Source organism: Anguilla anguilla, chromosome 4, assembly GCF_013347855.1.
Source record: "Anguilla anguilla isolate fAngAng1 chromosome 4, fAngAng1.pri, whole genome shotgun sequence".
Classification (NCBI taxonomy): Eukaryota; Metazoa; Chordata; class Actinopteri; order Anguilliformes; family Anguillidae; genus Anguilla; species Anguilla anguilla.
The window spans coordinates 16,802,790-16,827,033 of NC_049204.1; the positions used below are offsets into that span (position 1 = coordinate 16,802,790).

The window sequence follows — 24,244 nt, forward strand, 5'->3', positions numbered from 1 at the left end:
ACCCTAGCTGTAACCCTAACCCTAACCCTAGCTGTAACCCTAACCCTAACCCTAGCTCTAACCCTAACCCTAACCCTAGCTGTAACCCTAACCCTAACCCTAGTTGTAACCCTAACCCTAACTCTAGCTGTAACCCTAACCCTAACCATAACCCTAGCTGTAACCCTAACCCTAACCCTAGCTGTAACCCTAACCCTAACCCTAACCCTTGCTGTAACCCTAACCCTAACCCTAGCTCTAACCCTAACCCTAACCCTAACCCTAGCTGTAACCCTAACCCTAACCCTAGCTCTAACCCTAACCCTAACCCTAGTTGTAACCCTAACCCTAACTCTAGCTGTAACCCTAACCCTAACCCTAACCCTATCTGTAACCCTAACCCTAACCCTAGCTCTAACCCTAACCCTAGCTGTAACCCTAACCCTAGCTGTAACCGTAACCCTAACCCTAGCTGTAACCCTAACCCTAACCCTAACCCTAGCTGTAACCCTAACCATAACCCTAGCTGTAACCCTAACCCTAGCTCTAACCCTAACCCTAACCCTAGCTGTAACCCTAACCCTAACCCTAACTCTAGCTGTAACCCTAACCCTAACCCTAGCTGTAACCCTAACCCTAACCTTAGCTCTAACCCTAACCCTAACCCTAGCTGTAACCCTAACCCTAACCCTAGTTGTAACCCTAACCCTAACTCTAGCTGTAACCCTAACCCTAACCCTAACCCTAGCTGTAACCCTAACCCTAACCCTAGCTGTAACCCGAACCCTAACCCTAGCTGTAACCCTAACCCTAACCCTAACCCTAGCTGTAACCCTAACCCTAACCCTAGCTCTAACCCTAACCCTAGCTGTAACCCTAACCCTAACCCTAACCCTAGCTGTAACCCTAACCCTAATCCTAGCTGTAACCGTAACCCTAACCCTAGCTGTAACCCTAACCCTAACCCTAACCCTAGCTGTAACCCTAACCCTAACCCTAACCCTAGCTGTAACCCTAACCCTAGCTCTAACCCTAACCCGAACCCTAGCTGTAACCCTAACCCTAACCCTAGCTCTAACCCTAACCCTAACCCTAGCTGTAACCCAAGTTGTAACCCTAACCCTAACCCTAGCTGTAACCCTAACCCTAACCCTAACCCTAGCTGTAACCCTAGATGTAACCCTAACCCTAACCCTAGCTGTAACCCTAACCCTAACCCTAGCTGTAACCCTAACCCTAACCCTAGCTGTAACCCTAACCCTAACCCTAACCCTAGCTGTAACCCTAACCCTAACCCTAGCTCTTACCGTAATCCTAACCCTAACCCTAGCTGTAACCCTAACCCTAACTCTAGCTGTAATCATAACCCTTACCCTAACCCTAACCCTAGCTCTAACCCTAACCCTAACCCTAACCCTAACCCTAGCTGTAACCCTAACCCTAACCCTAACCCTAACCCTAACCTTAGCTGTAACCCTAACCTTAACCCTAACCCTAGCTGTAACCCTAACCCTAACCCTAGCTGTAACCCTAACCCTAACCCTAGCTGTAACCCTAGATGTAACCCTAACCCTAACCCTAGCTGTAACCCTAACCCTAACTCTAGCTGTAACCCTAACCCTAACCCTAGCTGTAACCCTAACCCTATCCCTAGCTGTAACCCTAACCCTAACCCTAGCTGTAACCCTAACCCTAACTTCCCCTAGCTCTAACCCTAACCCTAGCTCTATCCCTAACCCTAACCCTAACCGTAAACCCTAGCTTTAACCCTAACACTAACCCTAACCCAAACCCTAACCCAAACCCTAACCCTAACCCTAGCCCTTACCCCAGCCCTAACCCCTAACCCTAGCCCTTACCCCAACCCTATCCCTAACCCTAACCCTAACCCTAGCTTTAACCCTAACCCTAACCCTAACCCTAACCCTAGCTTTAACCCTAACCCTAACCCTTACCCCAGCCCTAACCCTAACCCTAGCCCTTACCCCAACCCTAACCCTAACCCTAACCCTAACCCTTCCCCTAACCCTAACCCTAGCCCTAACCCTAACCCTAGCCCTTACCCCAGCCCTAACCCTAACCCTAACCCTTACCCCAGCCCTAACCCTAAGCCTAGCCCTAACCCTAACCCCTAACCCTTACCCTTCCCCTAGCTCTAACCCCAACCCTAAACCCTAACCCTAACCCCAACCCCAGCTCTAACCCTAACCCTAACCCTAACCCCAGCCCTAACCCCAACCCCAGCTCTAACCCTAACCCTAACCTTAACCCTAGCTCTAACCCTAACCCTAACCCTAACCCTTACCCTAGCTCTAACCCTAACCCTAGCCCTAACCCTAACCCTAATCCTAGCTCTAACCCTAACCCTAACCCCAGCTCTAACCCTAGCCCTAACCCTAACCCTAACCCTAGCTCTAACCCTAACCCTAGCTCTAGCTATAACCCTAAACCTAGCTCTAACTCCAACCCCAACCCTAACCCTAACCCTAGCTCAAACCCTAACCCTAACCCTTCCCCTAATCTTAGCCCTTACCCTAACCCTAACCCTAGCCCTAACCCTAATCTTGGCCCTAGCCCCAGCCCTAACCCTACCCTGGCCCTAACCCTTGCCTTTAACCTAACCCTAACCTTATACATAATATAACAGATCAATAATTTAAGCTTAATAAACCGTTTGAATAGTCAATATAAAACAAACCCCCTGCCCGCTCGCCCTCCAACTCCATAGACTGTAGTATGGAAGTTGAACATGTGAGTACAAACGCTCAGCCAGACATTGAGAATGACCAGCGCAGTCTCGCGGAATCATTCACTGTTCACTCGGCTCATGTTCATCCTCCCGTTAAATGGATAATTAAACCATAGAATTTAACAGAGTCTTTTATAAACAATAAACTCACAAATAATATAGCGAATCAGTGATTTAGTGTTGAGATAAATCGTTTTGAAAAGTTAACGTAGTACAAGCCCCCTACCCGTTCGCCCTCCAACTCCATAGACTGTAGTATGGAAGTTGAACATGTGAGTACAAACGCTCAGTCAGACATTGAGAATGACCAGCGCAGTCTCGCGGAATCATTCACTGTTCACTCGGCTCATGTTCATCCTCCCGTTAAATGGATAATTAAACCATAGAATTTAACAGAGTCTTTTATAAACAATAAACTCACAAATAATATAGCGAATCAGTGATTTAGTGTTGATATAAATCGTTTTGAAAAGTTAACGTAGTACAAGCCCCCTGCCCGTTCGCCCTCCAACTCCATAGACTGTAGTATGGAAGTTGAACATGTGAGTACAAACGCTCAGTCAGACATTGAGAATGACCAGCGCAGTCTCGCGGAATCATTCACTGTTCACTCGGCTCATGTTCATCCTCCCGTTAAATGGTTAATTAAACCATAGAATTTAACAGAGTCTTTGATAAACAATAAACTCACAAATAATATAGCAACCCAATAACTTAATGTTAATAAAATCGTTTGAAAGGTTAACGTAGAATAAGCCCCCTGCCCGTTCGCCCTCCAACTCCATAGACTGTAGTATGGAAGTTGAACATGTGAGTACAAACGCTCAGTCAGACATTGAGAATGACCAGCGCAGTCTCGCGGAATCATTCACTGTTCACTCGACTCATGTTCATCTTCCCGTTAAAGGGTTAATTAAACCGTATAATTTAACAGAGTCTTTTATAAACAATAAACTCACAAATAATATAGCAACCCAATAACTTAATGTTAATAAAATCGTTTGAAAGGTTAACGTAGAATAAGCCCCCTGCCCGTTCGCCCTCCAACTCCATAGACTGTAGTATGGAAGTTGAACATGTGAGTACAAACGCTCAGTCAGACATTGAGAATGACCAGCGCAGTCTCGCGGAATCATTCACTGTTCACTCTGTCCATGTTCATCCTCCCGTTAAATGGATAATTAAACCATAATATTTAACGAAGTATTTATCAGTAATTTAGCAAATAGAAACTGTTTATAAAATCTATTTTATAAAGTTAATAGAAAAAAACATTTTCACCTGCTCACCCTCCAACTGCTTAAACTGTAGCATGGAGGTTGAATGGGTGAGTATGATGCCCAGACAGGCATCTAGCGTGACCAGCGCAATCTCGCTGCTCATTCTCTTTACTCTTCCTATGTTCATCCTCCCGTTAAATGAATAAAGATAATAGAAAAAACATTTTCACCCGCTCGCCCTCCAACTACTTAGGCTGTAGCATGGAGGTTGAACGGGTGAGTATGATGCCCAGACAGGCATCTAGCGTGACCAGCGCAATCTCGCTGCTCATTCTCTTTACTCTCCCTATGTTCATCCTCCCGTTAAATGGTTAATCAAACCATAATATTTAACGGAGTTATAAAAATATATATATGGTAGCATAGAGGTTGACTGGTGGAGTGCAGTGTCCAGTCGGGTGTCTTATCGTCCGGTCTGCCGTTCGTCCTTTCGTCCGTCAGTTCGTGTCTTTGGGTCGGTTTGTCTGGTCGCATGCTCGGCCATTCACCCGTCCAATTGCCCGCCTGTTCGGTCGATCGGTTGTCTGTGCTTTCGGCTGTTCGCCTACTTCCATTCGATTGCTCGGCTGTTCGATTGTCCGTTCGTTCGTTCGTCGGTCCGGGCTTTTGAGAGCGTTCGTCTGGTTGCCAGATTGACCATGCGTTCGTGCAATCGCCCGGCCGCTCGTTCGTTCGATCTGTCTTTCGCCGGCTCGTGCGTTCGTTGGGGGAACTATTTGGACATCTGGAACGTGGCCGACGCAATCTCGCGGCTCATGATTCCTATTGTGCTCACCATAATCACCCTCTCGTTAAAACATAAAATCGTGTACATGGTAGCATGGATGTGGACTGGTCGAGTATGTTGTCCAGGGACAATGGAAAGTAGCAGCGCAATCTCGCTGTGAAAGATTCCTCTTTTGCTCACCAGAACATACTCCCGTTAAATTAGCAAACCTTCATCCCGGATTATAGCCACGATTGAGAGTTGTGCTCGACAGGCGTACGCCCGTGCATGCCCTTGGTCTCCCCCGACCAACCACGCAGTCTATGTACTGTGACGGGGGGAGCCATTGTAATATTCTACGCCCTAACCCTAGCTGTAACCCTAACCCTAGTTGTACCCTTAACTCTACCCCTAACTGACGCTGTAACTCTAACTGTAACCCTAACCCTAGCAGTAACCCTAACCCTAGCTATGACCCTAACCCTAACCCTAGCTGTATTCCTAACCTTAACCCTAGCAGTAACCCTAACCCTAGCTGTAACCTTAACCCTAGCTCTATCCCAAACCCTTCCTGTATTCCTAACCCTAACAGCAGCTGTAACCCTAACCCTAACAGTAACTCAGACATAACCCTAACTGTAACCCTAACCCTAGCTGTAATCGTAACCCTAACCCTAGCGATAACCCTAACCCTAAACCTTGCTGTAACCCTAACCCTAGCTGCAACCCTAACCCTACCTGTAACCATAAGCCTAACCCTAGCTCTAACCCTATCCCTAGCCTTAACCCTTAGCCTAACCTTAGCTCTAACCCCTACCCTAGCTGTAATTCTAAGCCTATCCCTAGATGTAACCCTAACCCTAATGCTATCCCTAGATGTAACCCTAACCCTAACCCTACCTCTAGCTGCAACCCTAACCCTAGCTGTAACCCTATTATGTGAAAATACACTGATATATGAAATACAAATTTAGCAAAAATGATACCTTGTGGGATCCAAAACTGCACTTTATTAAACACAGGCGTTTGCCATTTCTCTTAAATTTCTTAATCCTTAAATGCCATAGTTTTACTTCTTTCTCTTTTAATCTGAGTACTTAACATTTTCATTTCAGTCACAAAAATGTTAACCTCAAATAGCAAACACTTTTTGTAGGACATTTTGTGTAAGACTGTATGTGATTGACCACATTTTGTTCCATCATGTGAACCCTGGCCCATTTCTTTTCCTGTGAACAGTGTCATGAAGGACGCTGGCAAGACTTTCTCAGATGTAGAAACCTCAGCAGTACCAAGGGCACCTTGAACCATTCATACGGTGACTGCCGTATGAATACAAGGACAACAGAATAGGGTAGAAACTGGAAATGATCAGGCCGAAGTTGGGTGTCAATATTTAAAGGGAAAAATATAGATTAGACAATGGCTAACAATTTATGAATGATGCATTAAACAATTGCTCCCAATAGTGGCGAATTATCTACCCAAAATGAACAACTTTTAGACTCATGCAGGCTAATTTAAATAAAAGTTATACTTTGTCAGGAATTTGTAGTCACTCATATACAGGTACCACATTCAATCAAAAAATAATAGTCCAACGCCAACACATACATCATAGAAGTATATGTGAATTCTCAATAAAGCTCGAACTAGAGCTCAATTCACACCCGAGTCAGTTACAAACATGTAGCATTTTTAAAAAGTGTTTCTTACAGCATTTAAGACAGAGTAAAATGTCAAAATGCAGACTTAAGTCTACAGTGCCCGGGGATCGCTCTTGTAACCAGTCTACTGTTGAAGCTCAATGTGTAAATGCTTGAATTCTCCATTCTTGTCTTCAAGCTTGAAATGAAAAAGTATACTCATGGGCCACTTTATTAGGTACACCTGTTCAACTGCACATTAACGCAAATATCTAATCAGCCAATCACGTGACAGCAACTCAACGCATTTAGGCATGTAGACATGGTCAAGACGATCTGCTGAAGTTCAAACCAAGTATCAGAATGGGTAAGAAAGTTGATGTTGAACGTGGCATGGTTGTTGGTGTCAGACAGGCTGGTTTGAGTGTTTCAGAAACTGCTGATATACTGGGATTTTCACGCACAACCATCTCTAGGGTTTACATTGAATGGTCCAAAAAAGAAAAAATATCCAGTGAGTTGCAGTTCTCTGGGCGAAAATGCCTTGTTGATGGCAGAGGTCAGAGGAGAATGGCCAGACTGGTTTGAGCTGAGAGAAAGGCAACAGTAACTCACATAACCACTCGTTACAAGCGAGGTATGCAGAAGAGCATCTCTGAATGCACAACATGTTGAACCTTGAAGCAGACGGGCTACAGCAGCAGAAGACAACCCGGTACTAGCAAGGTGTACCTAATAAAGTGGCCGATGAGTGTATGTTCACACAGAATTTATATTGTACAATTCAAGTACTTGGTCAAGCACTTGTTTGGTCTTTAAGGGTCTCTGTGAACACTGTACACCCTGAACTAGCACAAAAAACCAAACACAAAATGGTCCAGGCAGGGACAACTTTTTGTTAAATGAAAAGTAAACTTTATTATTCCTGAACCACAAAATAGACTTCTTTGGTTGTACAAATTCACTAGTTACAGTCTTGGATGAGCTATAAGCCCTGATCTTCTCCCTTTCCCACCCACACTATTGGAAAACAAGAGCTCTTCAAGGGAATTCAGAGACCAATTCAAAGAGTAAAAGAACAAATCAAATGTTTCTGTGTATAAATGCAGTGAATCCCATGTGCTTGGAAAATCCCAGAGACGGTTATCTAATTAAAAATATCCATTCACAAATTATGGCCCAAACTGATTTTCAAGTCAGCAAGACAAAAACGAACAGATAAAATTAGTAACTTAAATTCATAAAGAGCTATTTACCATGATTCCTTAACAGAGCTATCAGACTTTTCGTTAAGGGAAAACGAGAAAGAAAGACAGAATGTGTTGAGAGTAATAAAATGAAATACAGTTTTGAGTTACAAGTCTATCTTGTCTTGTCTTGGACTAAAAGATGCATCCAATAACTGTGCCAATGTACAGGGATCTCCCTGTCTAGACCCAGCCCAGCCTGTCTGGCAGTCTAGACACTGGCATTGTCTCCACATAGATTGGCTCAGTTTTGACCATTTGTTGGTCTCTCTCAGTATCTGTACATTATTCACATGTTAATAGAGGATTTCAGTGGCTTCAGATTACTGTAATCCAACGGAGGGAAATCAAACACCTGCTACCTTCCTGGGCCTGATGGGCTGAACAGTCATGAGGACAGATAACCTTAGGTTAAGTTAGCTCTTCAGTAATGCCCATAGAAGAGGAGAATGACACCAAAATGCAATCAAAGTATGTATGCAGAATATATATGACAATTGTGCAATTTAATGGTAGAGAAAAACAGACAGCTCTCAGTAGTAAACTTATAAACTACTGATTTATTTTATGAATACATGAAGCATGATATATACAAACATTTAGTCACAAGCCTTCTAGTGTGCTCAACAAGCAATACAAAATGAGTCATTTCATTCTTTTTTGCACGTGAGTACACTGAAGAAGGCTCGTGCCAAAGTGTTTTTGATATCGTGCCTCATATATTCATGGAATAAACCAAAAGTTTATAAGTATTCCAGTGAGTGTTATCCGTTTCACTCTATAAATTCTAGTTTGTGGGATTTAGCACCCTGTTTTAATTCAATAGGCTTGAGTCGAGCATGTTTCATTTGGTAACAAATGGTACATTGTTCTATCCAGGTGTACCATGCAGCAGATTTGTGTATGTATGTGCGCATGCGTGTGTGTTTGCCTCCTGGTCTCTCCAGATTACTCTTCTTATTTGGAATAGGAATGTTGCAAAACCATACATAGTCTAGGCCTCTAGTTGATTCTTTACTATTCCCTCACTGCGGTCAGTTAAAGTAGTTAATGTACATACTTTCAAGAGGACTAGATACAAAAGAATTTATAAAACTATATAATCCATTCTTAGAACCTTGGAATTACTCATCCCAATGGACAGGTGATATGCAATAGAACTATAATTTAAAAAACCACCTGTCTATAATAATGCCTACTAAGTTCATCTCAGAAAAACCCTTGAATGCTTGGACCATATATTAGTGAGGCTTTACACCTCACCAGAAAATTCTATGCTAAATAACTAATGCTCCACTGAACTTACATTTTATTTAATGGGTCATTCTGAACAGTACTTTTTCATTGTGTACACCAGATTGCTGTACTTTAAGATGGCCTCTTAAAACTACAATGGTTACACCTGAAGAGACAATCCCATAATTCCAGTCTTCACCATGGGACAAGTTATACATTTTTTAATCTTTTGAAAAATGTCACTTTTTTGTATTGCGATACAGTTATAGGTATAAATCTGCACTATTCACATGAATCCACATGAATGGATTAATAATAATCTCAACCAGTTCTACCAAATTTCATCAATCAGTGTTCAGGATGATTTGTACAAAGCTACAGATTTGCACCAAAGACTCTATTTGTGATTAATCCAGAGGTTCCATTAACAAAAAATCGTCTTCCCTGTGGGAATAACCAAATCATTCCATAGCATCAAATATCTTAAATATGTACAATTACATTTAAAAGAAGTCTTAGATTGTAGTATCAGTTTACCATCAGTTTACCAATTCCTTTTTTCTTTTAAAAAATTAAAATGCATGAAAGCAACAGAGAAAAGGTGTGTTTGAACTGCCCTATGTTCAGCTGGCAGGGAAGGTAGCAGAATGTCCATACTTCCCTCAGGTAAGTAGTCTGGCAAGTTTGAGCCACTCTCGTATTTACACTCTCTCCGTCCTCACTTTTCCCAACACCAAACCTTGCAACTGAAAACCTCGAAAAAACGAATTAACAAAAGATTTACAGTTAGTATAACAGCTACCTCATTCATCATTTTCATTTTTTCCTCCATATTTTCCTTTTTTTAAAACAGCAAAATCGGAGGAAGCAGAAAATAAAAACAGATTAGTCTCCAGTTAAAATAATTCAGCTTCTAAAACGCAAACTGAAAAACAAATTACAAATATGGGTTTAAAAAATGGGTGGTCTTTTTTAAGAAAAGTTAACCCCCCCCCCCACACTGTCACTCTCCTTAACCAATCAGAAGCTACTGTGGTTGCGGTGTTCCTCATTTCCAGTCAATCCAGCAGACTCAGGACTGGCATGCAGGACAGGAGAGCTTCTCTGTGAGCATTTCCATGGAAACACATCGGCCAATCTGATGTGCTAAAGTGTATTTGTATGTGTCTATTTATAAAGCAGGCTCTGCAGTGTTGGAGCTCTGGCCTGTCTGTAAGTGTGTTCCTGTGTGTGTGTGTCTGGTCCAAGGGGGCCTGGATGTGTCTTCTGGATGTGAGTAATGTTACGTGGGCACGGCCGTTTCCAGGCTCCGGCGCCCTTGCCTCAGCTTGCGCTTGTTGCTGTAGAGCGCCATCTCCTCCAGGGCAGAGGACGCGGGCAGTGGGAGGGGCACCTCTGACTCAAGGGCAGCAGGGGGCGCTGTAACGGAGCAAAAGAGAGGAGAAAAGAAGTGTTACTGACCAGCCACATAAACAAACACGCAAGCTTGCACCCACATGCACCCCCACAAGCTCACACACCCGAAAAATTGATTAAAACCCAGCGAGTTGAACACAAGCTTCGCACAAACCTCGAAGTACTGAGAAGCCAAAATCTGGCTTGCATCTGGACAAGCATATTACAAATCAAGCACAGCAACAGTAGACTACCACAGGGCTTCAAACCATTATATATCCATATGCAAGATAACAAGATAACCATATGCAAATCCCAAGCAACCCAGGGGCATGTGAGGAGCACAGCAGGGAGACTCCACCCACTTATGATTACTTCCTGAGCTGCAGCAGGGTTAACCAATCAGAATTAGGACACACTGTGATGTATCCATACATTGGTATAAAAAAAGGTACTAAGCAGCTCCATTTATCTATGGCTAATTTACTTCCAGCTCGACATCAACGCTCAGTGTCTGAACCCTGTTTCATTAGCCCTGACTTGGAGCCCAGGGAATGCTTATTGTAAGTTAGCATATGCAGTGTGTTAAAAAGCCCCAATTCCAGCAGCAGTACGAAATATTGAAATTGTGAGCTCTCACAACCCCACAAAATAATATGATAATGTAACAGAAAGAGGATTCCAGGCCAGGATGAGCCCAGCCAAGAATCATAATCTCAAGAGTATCCCCATAATACATTCATTCCTATTTTAAGAGGAATATTGGCCTGCCTTTTGCCCCCTCATTTTGAATCTCCAATTCTACTATCCATGTGTCACTAAAGTACATACACTGTGCTGATACAGTACACATGCCTGTCAATGGCAACTCTAAAGCCATAGAAGAGACTAAAGGAAAACAAACACAGACTGGATAAGAGCATTTCTACCCGAGGGTGACTGGTTTCCTGTAGGTTCCTGGTGAGTAGCCACTCATTAGTAAACTGAGGAACCCTGGCTAATCCCAATCTTCCCCACTGAGACAAATCAATTCCATCTCATTGCTGCATACTAAGTTCCAAGGGCTTATTATTATTGGATGTTTATAATCATTACTATAAAAATGAATAAGAGTGATTTATATAGCAGGAACCATTAGCCATTAATCGGTCTAGAAGAATGTGCCAGTGTAGATTTAGTTGGCCCACATGACTTGAATAACAGAAGCCAGGACTTACTCAAACCCTCATCCTTTGTGTTTAATTTGGGACAAGCTCAATTATCTTTACTATCACCTTATCCAAAAATGTGATTGGATCAGACCTTCCAGTGCTGACAGGGTTAGGGTGAAAACAGGTACAGCTCCCTTCACACTTAAAATTCCTCACACCATGCTGGCCACTTGCACACAAAGTGAAGCAAAGAGAGGTGGAAGCCAATGGTCATTTTCGCCATTTATGACACACTAACACTCAGGTCCTACCAATATCTGACCGCAGATTATCCCAGGAAGCCACCTGAATGAGGGGAGGGTAATCACAGGAGGAACAACTCAGCAAAAATGAGAAACAAAGCACATGCATATGTATATGATTTATATTTTCTGAATGCCCTTCAAGCACCATTTCCTTTCACCACTATTCCAAATAGACATGCCAGACAGTGACTATTCCACAAAAAAAATTAGTTAAGTTACTATTCTAAACAGACCTATAGTTACTGACCTACAGTTCCAACCTAGCAGACCTTTGGTAAGTGACTTTTCCAAAAAGACCCATAGGTTGCCACAATTCCAAATAGACCATTGGCCAATGACCATTTCAAACAAATCTGTACATAATGGGCATTTCAAAAGAACAGTTGTAAAATACCATTTCAAAAATGATTCCATTACATAGGGAAAGTTCTGAACTGGACACGGTAACTCACCCGGGCTGTTGGAAGCGTCATCGATAAATTGAATGCTGTCTGCAGCCTCAGGAGACTGCAAGAGGGGAAAAAAAAGAGTCATGGAGGAGAAGAGAAACAAAACAGAGCTTTCTGGACTGTCTCCGCCATCTTCACACCTCTTGATGGAAGAACAACTGGCAGAGGGGTGGGAGTTTATTTCACAATGACTACACTGAGATCCACTCTTGGACAGACAACTCTGAACTGCATCTCCTGAGCAGCACAGCTACTTACTGTGTTTCATCTTCCAAACTACATCCTTTAAATCCAAACAATTTGGGAACAAAATGCCTAAGCTTTCACATATGGCCCCAATGACAAGAAATAGGGATCTTATTTAACATGCCTTTCATTTGAATCTCAATGTACACATATAAATTCTGGATACAGGAGAGCGACAGGTGTTCATCGACTCAAGGATGACCAATGCCCCCTGCACGCACTGTAAAACACGACCCACAACACATGCACCCCTGTCCAGCGGACAAGAATCTCCAATCGCTACTCGCTTCATTTGCAGTTGCTCAATGAAAGTGTAATGTCATACAGACAAAGCTTTAAATCAGTTATGAAACCTGAAGGGGACAAAAAAAGGGGAAGGTCTGAGCCAGTCATCACTTTACGGGTACAGTCCATACAGACTTCAGCAGCTCTGCAGTCACCCTGTACTTTCTCAGGCATAATGTAAAGGATGACCAGGTCAAGTTGAGAAGATGTACACAGACTTCTCTCCCTCTGACCCTTAGTTAACATAGTTTGCGTGGTTCTAAGGAACACCAATATATTTTTCACAATTTGCTCATAGGGATGTCGGGGGTGGAGGGCACAGCCACTAAATAACTCATGACTCAAACTCTAGAACACAAACATGTTCTGGTCAGCGCTCTCAAAGGTCCACCAAACAGCAAGAGATCAGCTGCCACAAAATATCTGAGCTCTGAGCTATTCACTGTAGTATGTTCCCTGCACAGATGCACAGACATTAGTAATGGAATATACCTTTGGCATTTTCAGCTCTATATAGGTCACCGCTACCAATATAACCTTAAGAGTCATTTCCCAGAGTACGTGCACTCTGGTGGTGTACTTGTGATGCTCAGTAAGACTCCAAAATAGGACTACAACACACTGGTACTTGCTAGCCAGCAGACACAGAGAAAACAATCTCCTCCTATCAAAGGTATGCCCTGAATACACATTAATAAGAATTGTAAAGGGGCTTTGGAAGCGTAACTGGTGGAAAACCATTTGGTGACTTATGAGTGTGGAAAAAAAACTGTCAGTTAGTGTCAACATATCAAAGAAAGGAACATCAGCTGGATTTCCCACATGCGTCAGCTCACTGGAGTTGAAATGGACAGGGTTAAAGACAAACAGCCACAGACAAAAGGCCGGCAGCCAAAAATCAACAGCATTCTTTCCTCTGGTCCCCCACCCTCTCTCTGTCCCCCTCCCACAGTCAAGCTCCTGTTCCATCACCCACGACGTGCCTGGTCATTCCAGACCAATCCGTGAGCTCAATTTTCACAAACTGCGATTCTTTTGTGTGTAAAGAGGTTGATATAAAGGCCACAATGACTATTAAGACAATTAAATATAACCATCAAACAGTCATCTGTTAAACCAGGGTTTAATACATAGCAGTTTTCATTGGTCAAGCAGCCAGATACAATTCATCCTTCATTTATCGCCATAATTTGCGTGAACAACACAGGGTGTGAAAACACAGTGACTGACGTGGGTGAACTTTTGAACAGGAACAGATTAAGTCCCAGAAAAAGACCTGTGGGGGAGTGGGTGGGAGAGATGACAGTAGGGCAGGTATCCCAGAAGCTGATTGGTTAGTGGACCAAATCCTCAGAGTAAGGCTGACCAGGCTGAGACATGATTAGTGAGTCAGACACTTGAGTGAGTAGCTAATAGTAAGTAGCTTTGAGTTGAGTAAAGGAGAAGGGAGTGAGGTAATCATTCTGAAATAAGTCATTTTTAATACAGGACTGACGTCTGGTACAGGAGATCACAACCTAAAAAAACCAAACCTTAGTCTGATTATGACATGATTGATGACATGACTGAAAATAAAGGTGAATCTTGACATAATGTAGTGTCAGCTGCCACCATCTTAAAATTATATCTAATGGTAAATGAAGGATGAACCCATCTCTGCAGAAGAAGAGCCTACTGCTGATTGGTTGCAGAGAAGTGGCTCACAAAGGACTGGGAATAGAGGGTCCAATGGGAGCCTGCCTAGACTCATTCAGATATTGATCCTGAATTTGCGTATAGTGGGGGGAGGGGAGAGATTAATGTTGCTGCACCACAGCATTCTGTTGTCCAGACACACAGGGACCTGTCAGGGAGGTGAAACTTTAGTGAGGGGAGGGAGAGAGCAGGGGTTTGGGGGGGGGGGGGGGGGGTTAAGCATGGTGGGTGGGGGGTGGGGTGGGTGCTGGAGGGAGGGCATTCAGGGCTGGCAGCTGAGCATGCACATGATACCTGGATGTCGTATACAGGTTTGGAAGAAGGGATTGCAGCAAACTGTCGGTAGTCAAACTTCTTTTGTGACAGGGACTAGAAGGACAGCAAAGACAAATATATGGGGAGAGAGAGAGAGAGAGAGAGAGAGAAAAGTATAAAGAGAGAGTGAGGGGAAGACAGAGATGAAGGTACAGAGGAAGTGAAGCAGTATAGGAAGTGGAGAGAATGGAACCTGTCACAGCCTCTGACTGGCTGTGGTGACGGATATACTTTCCAAAAGATTAAGTGCAGTTACTATATTTTCATAGAGGTCTATCAAGAGTTTTCAAGGGTGGATGAAAGGATGCCACATCTATGCTTGGGGCATAATCTAATTTATGTGCATTGGGTCTAGAATGAAATCTAAATAAATCTACTTGTGATGTAAGCAGCACATCCTCTATAAGTATATTTGTATTTATAAGGGAGCGGCATTGGCATGGGGACAGTTCAAAGTCAGAGCTGTGCACGCAAACAATGGTGTCCTGAAAGTAAATGGACCTCACTTCCTGCTCAGTAACAGCAGAAGTGCAGGCAGAAGGACTAAAGAAATCTGTGACTGTCTGAAGCCCTAGCCAGGGGGAGGAAGGTGATGTCATAGCGCTGTGGGGGTTACTGGTGAAGTGGGGTGAGGGGTGGCTACATGTCACACCATAACAAAGTGACTGATGGAAGAAGGTGTGACTGAAAGGCTTCAGAGCCATAGGGACACTACATGGAAAATGGTGGGGAACAAAAACCAGTTCAGTCTTGCTTGCATCTTTGCTGGAGGAAGAATCTCAGACTGAAAAAAATTGATGTGGTGCAGAAAAAGGACACTAAGGGAGGTAAATTTGACATGTAGTAATCTTTTGCTGAAATCATGTTCCGTATCAGCTAGCTACTGCTGAAAAAAATATATGAAAAAGGGCATAAGGGAGTCTTGTTAATTCAAAAGAGAATACAAGTGAAAATAAAGAAATGCTATTGTATTGACCCATAGCAGCCAGTGTGTCTACAGAAGTGTAGATCAGCTGTTGAGACAAAGGAAAGAGGAGGAAAGAGAATCCATGTTTCCTGTATTGCCTTGGCTAACAACCTCCTCTATAGACCACATCTAAGCGTGACAACATGGCCAAGGTTTTCCAATACCTCAGTAAATAATGGCAATATTTGAGTAAGTTTTGACTATTCGAGAGAGCATGTCCTGCTTGAAACTCTCCACATGTGATCTGGAGCCAGGAATTCAGTGCTAGAGCAGTAAAGACATTCTAAGGTTCAGATTGTAGCACAAACTATCTTTCAAAGCTGTGCTTCAAAAAAAAAAGCTAATCCACCTCCAGACCCTTTTTGTATTGTCATCCCATCACAGGAACACCTTGACCAAAATTAAAACCATGAAATAACTCTCAAACGGGGAAAAAATCATGAGTCCTTACCAGTCTGCCTGGTGAAGTCACACCTCGAGGGCTGGCATCTGTTAGGGGGGGCGCAAGACAGGGCTATCAGACTGAATTCAATGAAGATCTCATACCTTCTGGTGACTGCTTCACCAGTCATGGCACAGGTTTTATCCCATTGTTATTCCATCCCGAATCCATTTCATAACCATGTCTGGTTATGCGGTCCCTGTGTCTCGCTACAGGTAGATGAAACCACTTTTTTACCCAGGTATTCCTCGCCTGTTCCAGGTACTGTAGGGGTTTGAGCTCTATGTCATTACTGTGGAGGATCTTGTGCTCTCTGAGGTGAAGCTTGGCGGGTGGACTCACCCTCCAGCGGAGTGGGGGAAGGCGTGGGGGCCGGCGATGGCGACTCGGTCAGCTGGTCCAGGGTGGAGCGCTTCTTGCCCTCCCGGGATTTGGCGATGACCATCTGGGCTTTCAGAGCGTCCTGCTCCAGAGACTTCATTCTGAGAGAGAGAAAGACGTGGTCAGGAGGAGGGACGAAAAGAGGCTGAGGGAGAAAGAGAGAAAGATACTCTTGACAAAGGGAGAGAGGTGCAGATAGTGAAAGAAAGAGGGAGGGCTATCAGAGGCATTTAGCGAGAAAGGCGATGGGAAAAAGGAGAAATGGGGCAAAAAGTCGTCTAAGCAACAAAGCGCGATGCAGAAGCAATTTCCACGTGCTTGGGAGAGGAGTGTGGGTAAGAGAGTAACATGGGCAAAGCCAGCAGCAGAGAGTGACCTGTAAGACAGGAAATCGAGTGTGGAGACAAAGGTTAAGTAGGAACACAAGGAAGGAGATGGGACAGAGGGTAAAAAGAGAGAGAGATAGAAGCATGAGGAGAGTGAGAATTTACAGAAAGAGGAAAGAGTTTATGAGGAAAGAGACAAGAGGGTGAGTGCTTGCTCGATAGAGAAGTAGTTAAAATGAATGAGGATGAGAACAGAAAAGAAAGAAAAGACAGAGTAAGAAGAGATGAGGTCAGAGAGAAGGAGAGAACGTGAACAGGCAGGGGAGACGGACAGAGGACAGACCGCCGGTGCGAGGTCAATGAGTGTGTGCAGCTGAACGTGGTTGGTTTCCATTGGCCTATGTGAAAGTTCACCACTGCAACCCTCCCAAAGCGACAAAAGCACAGCCCCACCACACCCCCACAATGCAATGCGGCAGGCGGGACAGGGGGCCAGACCTGAGCTGGGTGGTGGCGGTGGGCTGAGGGGGTACGGAGCCGCCCTGAGATGCCCTCACTCTGGTCTGGTACAGCCTTTTAGCCAGGTCTTGCTCATACTGTCTAATATCCTCCTCCAGACCGTGCGGTCTGGGCCGGGCCAGGACAAGGAGGAGGAGGAGCAGGAGGAGGAGGAAGGGTCAAGCGGACAGAACGGGAGAGAGGGAAACAGACAGACATACGCACATACATACAAATAAAGAAAAAGGAAAAACAGATGGGAGGTAAAACACTGACATGTACAAGAGTTAAGGGGGAATAAAGGAGGAACAACTACCAGAAATGGAGGGAAACAAAATCAAACAGTGAGAAGAAAAAAAAATCACACAAGCAGTTCTCCGAATCCATATTATGGTCCTTAACTAACGGACAGCCCGTAGACTGTGCTAACTGTAGCCACCTGTGGACTATAGCAAAGCCTAAACCAATGAAAGGTCACTAGGGCAGTGTTAACTATAGTCACACTGGATTTTAACAAAGCCTTTCTTAGACTGAGGCAAAGGTTATCAAGATCAAATAGTTCACTGACCACTTCACTGAATGAAATGTGTTCTGTATGGCCTTTAAATATAGACTTTTATATCCTTATGTTTAAGCAGGAAATAGTGTTTAAAATAGAAATTGCCCCATTTAGACCATAAGCTGGCATAGTTAACTTAACCAATACTCTAAAATGCAAGATACCCCAATGAGTCAAGCCCCAATGTCTATCCATCAACTGAACATTCCAGAGTGGTTTAAAAAGATAAATTTGATGGGCAGGTTACTTGTAGTAGGAAGGTTCTCAATTAAAATCCATATAATTCAAGGTTTTACAATGAGGAAAAACACTTTGAACAGTATGCCATTTCACTAAGTGATCTGTAACCACATATGGTTTGATATCTGCTCCTTAACTGTTTATTCTTTACTCCTTTAACGAAAAAAAGGATCCTCCCCCGCTTAAAAGGAAGCTAGCTGACCTCCATCTCCTGTTACATTTACACTTGAACCTCCACACTCAACACCTACAGGTAAAGGAAAAGACAAATAAAAGCAAAAACGGCAAACTAGAGAAAGAGAGAGAGGAAGCAACAGCAGGTTAGGAACGAAAAGAAACAAATCGTTCTGTCGCGCAACGTCTCGGGATCCAAACTCCCTGCTTTTAACCGACGCTCATAGATATTAGCGTTCGGTATCGGCGGCTCTCTGAGGAGCGGTGTACGTGCGTGAGCGGCGGTCCGCTCAGGACCAGTTCGGGCCGTACCGTGCCGCCCGCCACATGGCCCTCTTCTCTGCCTCCAGGGCCCGTCGTTCGGCGGGTGACAGGTCCTTGTCCGGGACGGGCGCCAGCTCGGGGCTCTGCATGCGCAGCCTCTCCTGGTGTCGCCGCTCCGCCTTGGCCGTGCGGATCGGGGCGCTAGGCTCACCGGGGTAGGCCGGGCTCAGTCTGCGCGCGGACACAGAACCCGTCAGTCATACAGGGCTCCGGCTAGCAAGACACTTTATGAACAACGGATTCAATCTAATAATATTATATTCATGCAAGAAGAGCAGCTGCATGCTTTACAAATGCAAACGTTTAAATTATTCTCTTTATTTTATTGTCTGTCAAACTACATGGCGACTATTCTTCTTGCCAGCAGAGCTGTCATTTTGACCACGATTGCACTGATAATGGGGAGAATTAAAGTTAAGTCCATTAAGTTAAAAATCCAATAGGACCGATTCGTGCTTATTGGGGTAATGCGTTCAGGATTACAACATTCATCACAAGGAGCATAAAACCGCAAATATTGATCATTACCCAGTCATGGAATTGGGCCTCTGCTCCATTCTGAAACCATCTTCCAGGGAATTTCTTTGGGAGTCTCCCTTACCATCCACAGATGAGGGCCTACACACACACAGATGCACACACACACACAAACACACACACAGACACACAAAGCATCGGATCAAAACTTCCTGTGTACATACCAATGTCACCATGAAGGTGCTTATTTGTATTTAATTCAATATTTAATTTTGAATCAGCAATACCCTGAGCTGGGGGGTGTGGCGTAATGGCTTGGGGGTGTGGCGAAATGGCTTGGAGGCGTAGCACAGTGTCTGGGAGAGGAAGCACTCTGGTTGCTCACACTCTCGATTTTATACTCCACGCCATCCAACACCACTTTGCCCTGGGCCTTCATCTCTGCCATCTGCTTAGCTAGGTCATCCTCTTCCTCCTCCTCCTCATCCAGAAGATAGTCCCGGGGACTAAAGTCAATCTTCCTTGCTATTGTTCAGTAACAGACAGACAGACAAAGAAGAAATCAATTAACTTTTAAATTCAACCTTCCAAAGTCTGTTATGTCATGGGTGATGGTATAAAACTCTCTGATCCATCAAATGTCTTTGCAGACAGGAAAAATGAAGTGTCCACTGACCTTCTTCCTCCTTCATCTTCTTCAGATCGTCCTCCCCAACCAGTGAGACTCTGGGCTTGGGCTTACTCTCGGGTGTCTGCTGCTTCACATCAATCTCAAAGTACTTCTGTCGATCTCTAAAGGAGCGCTGTTCTGGACTGCCCTGACCGCTGGTCATAGGTGACTGCAAAAGGGATGGGGGGTGATTAAAACAAAATCCTTCTACACTAAGTTTGACTTCAGGAGCCAGTGTACCAATGTGTAGGAATCAAAAAATCGAATAAAAGTCTAATGAACACAAATGTCTAAAAAAGCTGTATTTCACATGGCAGGAAATGCAAGTACACTTGCTAAAGAGGCTGCATAATTATTCACTTAATTGAGCAGCACACATTATGTGGCATTCATAAACGTTTACACACACTCAAGGACGGTTCATAAAAGGCAAGCCATACAAACTTTACTTTTTCAATAATTCATACTGTCAAGATATAGCCATGTCTTAATTTTTAGACTTTTGTTTGGGATTTTGAGTTAGAATTATCACAATTCTGCCTTAAATGAAAATGATAGATCTCTGTTAGTAATTTTACAGTGTTGTTAGGTATGTTCCTAATAGAGAAAGTGTCAGATTGGATCATGCTTTAGTGAACAGACTGATTTGCGTATGTCATTTCTGAAATTACATAGACAATGTGCTCCCACAACTCCCAGAAAGATCAGAATCAGAAGAAAAGTCCACACTGATCAGTAATCACCCTGTGGAAGACGTCACCTATGTCATTATGATTCAGTGAAATGGGATTAGGTAAATGAAGAATTCATTTCCAGGATTAGAATGCCCACTGCCACCAAAGCACCGCAGCTGAATCGCACATCCATCACAGTGACTCCACCACCACCAGAGCAAAGCAGCCCAGGGTCTCTGCGGTGGAGCGTCACAGGAGGGGGAGGTGACATTCCTGCCGGGGCAGAGATGGGTACCTGCATCTCCAGGGAGGGTCGGGAGAGGCGTGGCACGGCGGCCAAGCTCATGTACTCCCTGCGGTCAGGGGAGAGGGGCGGGCGAGGGGAAGCGGGGGCTGCCAGATCCCCCTCTGCCGCGTCCCCGTCCCCCCAGTCCAAAAACACCTCACTGTCCGCCTCAAGCTGAAAGACCCACAAAGGAGGTCACTTTGGTGCCCGTCCACTAAAAAGTCACCCATGACTCGTCGCATTACCAGTGTCTTAGAGAAGGCTGTAGTCCATGACACTAAGAGGGACCATAACTGTAACTATGCATAGCATCCGTTTTTCACCAGACATCCACTCAATGCAAATCTACAGTCAAAACCTTGCGTGGTTCTCTAAAGTGAAAGTATCTCACTAAAAGACTTCATAACAGAATCCTAGAATCCTCATGAATTATGATAACCAGCGTTGCAGAATTAGCCATTCATTCTGGAGAAGCTGTACGGTGGAGCATAAATATGAGGCAGTAGGTGACTCACCTCTGGTGAAGCCTGCTTGTGCTGTATGTTGTTCCTTTGGCCAAAATGCTCCTGCAAATAGACACAGTGAAAGAATTAAAACAGGAAGCCAGGCAGTGAACCTAACAGCACAGTAATAAGAAATCATTCAATACACCCTTGCCCACGTCCAAATGAAAAAGACAGAAGCAGGCGTGGGACTGGGTACTGCCGGGAGGTTATCTGCACAAACGAAACTTGCTGGCTTTGGAAATCAGTTGGTTAAAGGAACAAATGTGGATTAATCCACTTTCACTGCTGGCTCCATTTCAGGAAGGTTCACATCACTCCATTTTATTCCATGCATCACAATCCAAATCATCTGGCTCTAATGACCTTATGCATTCTGTAGGGTATAGTGATAACAGGGAAGTTAGGGTAGCCTATTAGGGGTGAGCAAACCTGCATGCACCCGGCCGTGTGAACAGGCCGGTGGATGGGTGCTGCCATTCGGCCTACTGTACCTGCTGCGTCGGCTGCACTGCCAGAGAGTGGGGCACAGCCGCAAAGGCCTTGTATGCCTGCTTAATATTGGTAGGGAACTCGTCGGGAGAGGGGGGGGTGGGGGCACGAGGCTGCAGTGAGTGGGGCCGCAGGGAGGAGGGGAGAGAAAAGGGGGGGTGGGAGGGAGGAGGAGGAGGGCCAGAGGGAGAGAGAGGACAACCAGACCAAGAGCAGGACTGAGTCAGAGATAAAGGGTGCACACAGCAAGGCTGAACAAGAAGAGAACATGCTGTGACCGCACCAAGGAAGGAGAGAAACAAGGGAACTAGGAGGCTGACACTGTGGAAGTGTATTTGTGCTTCAGGTGAGAGCTTCACAAACTCTACAACTTCAGTGCATCTATTTGTCAAATGCAAATACACAAATACAACACCCTCAGGCTCTTTCAACACTATGAACAAACACTGTATTGAGGTAATCAACATTCAAATTTAAAATCGTTACTAAAATGTAATATGTTAAGTTACAGACTGCTGCCTGGGTCCTGTGAAAAATCTTACGTGTTGGAGTGAGAAGACCTCTGCTTAATTACACATCAAAGGTCTATTTCTCAGACATGGGCAATGCTACACATAGGCAGGCCTACAATCACATTCGTACCCATGTGAGCAAGCAAAGGCTAGCATTTCAACCCTGAGAAACTTCTTACACCATTCTGAATTAGTGCTGAGCATCACCAAAGATACAGAGCAAATACAGAAAGGTGAACATAAAAACATGTGAAACATGTTTTATTTGCTGCTATTTGACTGTTTGCTAAGAGGGTTTGACAGGGTTCTTACAGGGGTTTGGGAGTTGATGGGGGAAGGACCACGCTGGAAAGGACTTGGACTGCTCCAGTCGTCCTGATTGACTGGAGAGGTACTCTGCCACTTGCGAGATGCAGGTTGGATTACACCTGGTTTAGTCTTCAGGACAAAGAGACACAGAGAATTAGAACAAGTCGAACAGCTAGATCCTTACCCTCCAATTCTGAAAACTGCATAATTCTGAGAGGGACTAGCAGAAGCAAATAGGTCATTTGAATACCATATTGTAGTTAATGTCAGGTTTCAAGCATAATTGTGCAATCCATGACAACAATAGCACCTCACAGAAACTCAACAGTAGACTCTAGAAGACTAGATGCAGAGTGACTGAGTAATATCTGGCAGAAAGTATAAAATAATTTACGTAAACCCAAAGTTAGTGAATTTCCTGAATACTCACTGATGAGTTGTCCTTGGGAACTATACCCGAGGTGAACTGAATGCTCGCCTGAAACAGAAAGTGTGTTTACTCGACACTATTAATAATGAGGGATATCGATACAGGCTGCACACGCATACAAACAGTTATGTTCCCAGTCTGCATGCAGACAAATATCAGCACCGTTCATACACACAATGCCCATTAAAACGGATTCACTACTGCCCCGAACAGCACTACTTTACAGATGCATCTGACGTTTTTCAACATTACTGGTTCTTAATCACTCTCGGTATGCCCCCTATGGGGTCTTCCAGAAATGTATTCCATGTTCAAACTGCATTAAGCAATGTATTAACAGCAAATCCAACACCAGGGAAGCTACATGCACTCCGGATGAGTAGCTAATCAGATAAGTCTACACAAGGGAGTACGGGTGGCTCAAAACACAGTTTATTGACATGTATTAAGGTCCTTGCTGCAATGTAGCAAGAAACGTCAGGCCAGGCCAGGCAGGGCACAGGGCCACTTACGAAGCGCGTCTCCCTGCCGAGGGCCTGAGGGGCCGGGGAGGGGGACTGATGGACAGGCTGGCAGGGCAGGGGAGGAGGATTGGAAAGGTCAAATGAAGAACGGGACTCGTTAAAACCAGAGAGGCCTCGCCATGTTAAAACGAGCGACTACAACAATCCAAATAAAAACAGCCCTATACAATTTATGCAAGGCCTTGCAATAGGCACAGGCTCAATTTGTAGCTCTATGTGGCTCTCTTTGGTGGTCAAAATGGATTGCAACTGTCCTCTGAAGAAAGTGCTCATTTTAAAGAGGCGAGACTCCTGGGAAATTAACGGATAGGTAAAGAGAATTTAAATAAAGCAGACTGAACATAGACTGTGCTGATGTGTACTCACGGGCTGGGGGCTGGGGGGGTAGCTGACATCTCTACTGGGGCTCTTAATTCCCCGAGGCTCAGGTGAAGGATCCTAGATACAAACAAACACACAGACAGACAGACAAACAACAAAAAAAAAAAGTCAGCATCACAACTCACAGCTACACAAAGCAAAAGACCTTTCAATTAGACCTTTCTGATCTTCACCACCTGCACTAGTGCTAGTATGCACCCACCCTTCAGATCTTCCACTGTGTTAACACTGATTAATAAAATTGAAGTCAACTGATTTACATGCAGTTTAGATGTCCCGTTTCCAGCCACAAAGGGATTGCAGCTCCTTGATGCTCAATGTTAGATTCATCCTGCATTTGTTTGACTGACTGAGGCATTTGTGGGTTAGCAGAGCAACCGTTCCTGGCATT

The 24,244-nt window shown here is 44.3% G+C and overlaps 1 protein-coding gene across 15 annotated transcripts in view; it reads right to left on the bottom strand.

Annotated features, from left to right (window-relative positions):
- Positions 1 to 7,252: 7,252 nt before the first annotated feature.
- scrib (scribble planar cell polarity protein) overlaps positions 7,253 to 24,244 on the bottom strand; it is a 97,270-nt gene continuing 80,278 nt past the window's right edge. For 7 of the 15 annotated variants that reach the window (XM_035412919.1, XM_035412918.1, XM_035412916.1 and 4 more), the window contains 15 exons: positions 23,839 to 23,910; positions 22,949 to 22,996; positions 22,522 to 22,647; positions 21,218 to 21,268; positions 20,712 to 20,876; positions 19,749 to 19,911; positions 19,360 to 19,597; positions 19,124 to 19,213; positions 18,584 to 18,766; positions 17,299 to 17,427; positions 16,436 to 16,575; positions 16,103 to 16,140; positions 14,664 to 14,738; positions 12,147 to 12,201; positions 7,253 to 10,262 (listed from right to left, as the gene is read on the bottom strand). In XM_035412919.1, the coding sequence (XP_035268810.1) occupies positions 10,126 to 10,262; positions 12,147 to 12,201; positions 14,664 to 14,738; positions 16,103 to 16,140; positions 16,436 to 16,575; positions 17,299 to 17,427; positions 18,584 to 18,766; positions 19,124 to 19,213; positions 19,360 to 19,597; positions 19,749 to 19,911; positions 20,712 to 20,876; positions 21,218 to 21,268; positions 22,522 to 22,647; positions 22,949 to 22,996; positions 23,839 to 23,910 (1,710 nt within the window). In that variant the 3' untranslated portion in view covers positions 7,253 to 10,125. Of the gene's footprint in view, positions 10,263 to 11,700; positions 11,735 to 12,146; positions 12,202 to 14,663; positions 14,739 to 16,102; positions 16,141 to 16,435; positions 16,576 to 17,298; positions 17,428 to 18,583; positions 18,767 to 19,123; positions 19,214 to 19,359; positions 19,598 to 19,748; positions 19,912 to 20,711; positions 20,877 to 21,217; positions 21,269 to 21,699; positions 21,811 to 22,521; positions 22,648 to 22,948; positions 22,997 to 23,838; positions 23,911 to 24,244 lie in introns of all 15 variants that reach the window. The other 8 variants (XM_035412930.1, XM_035412926.1, XM_035412929.1 and 5 more) reach the window with 7 other exon arrangements.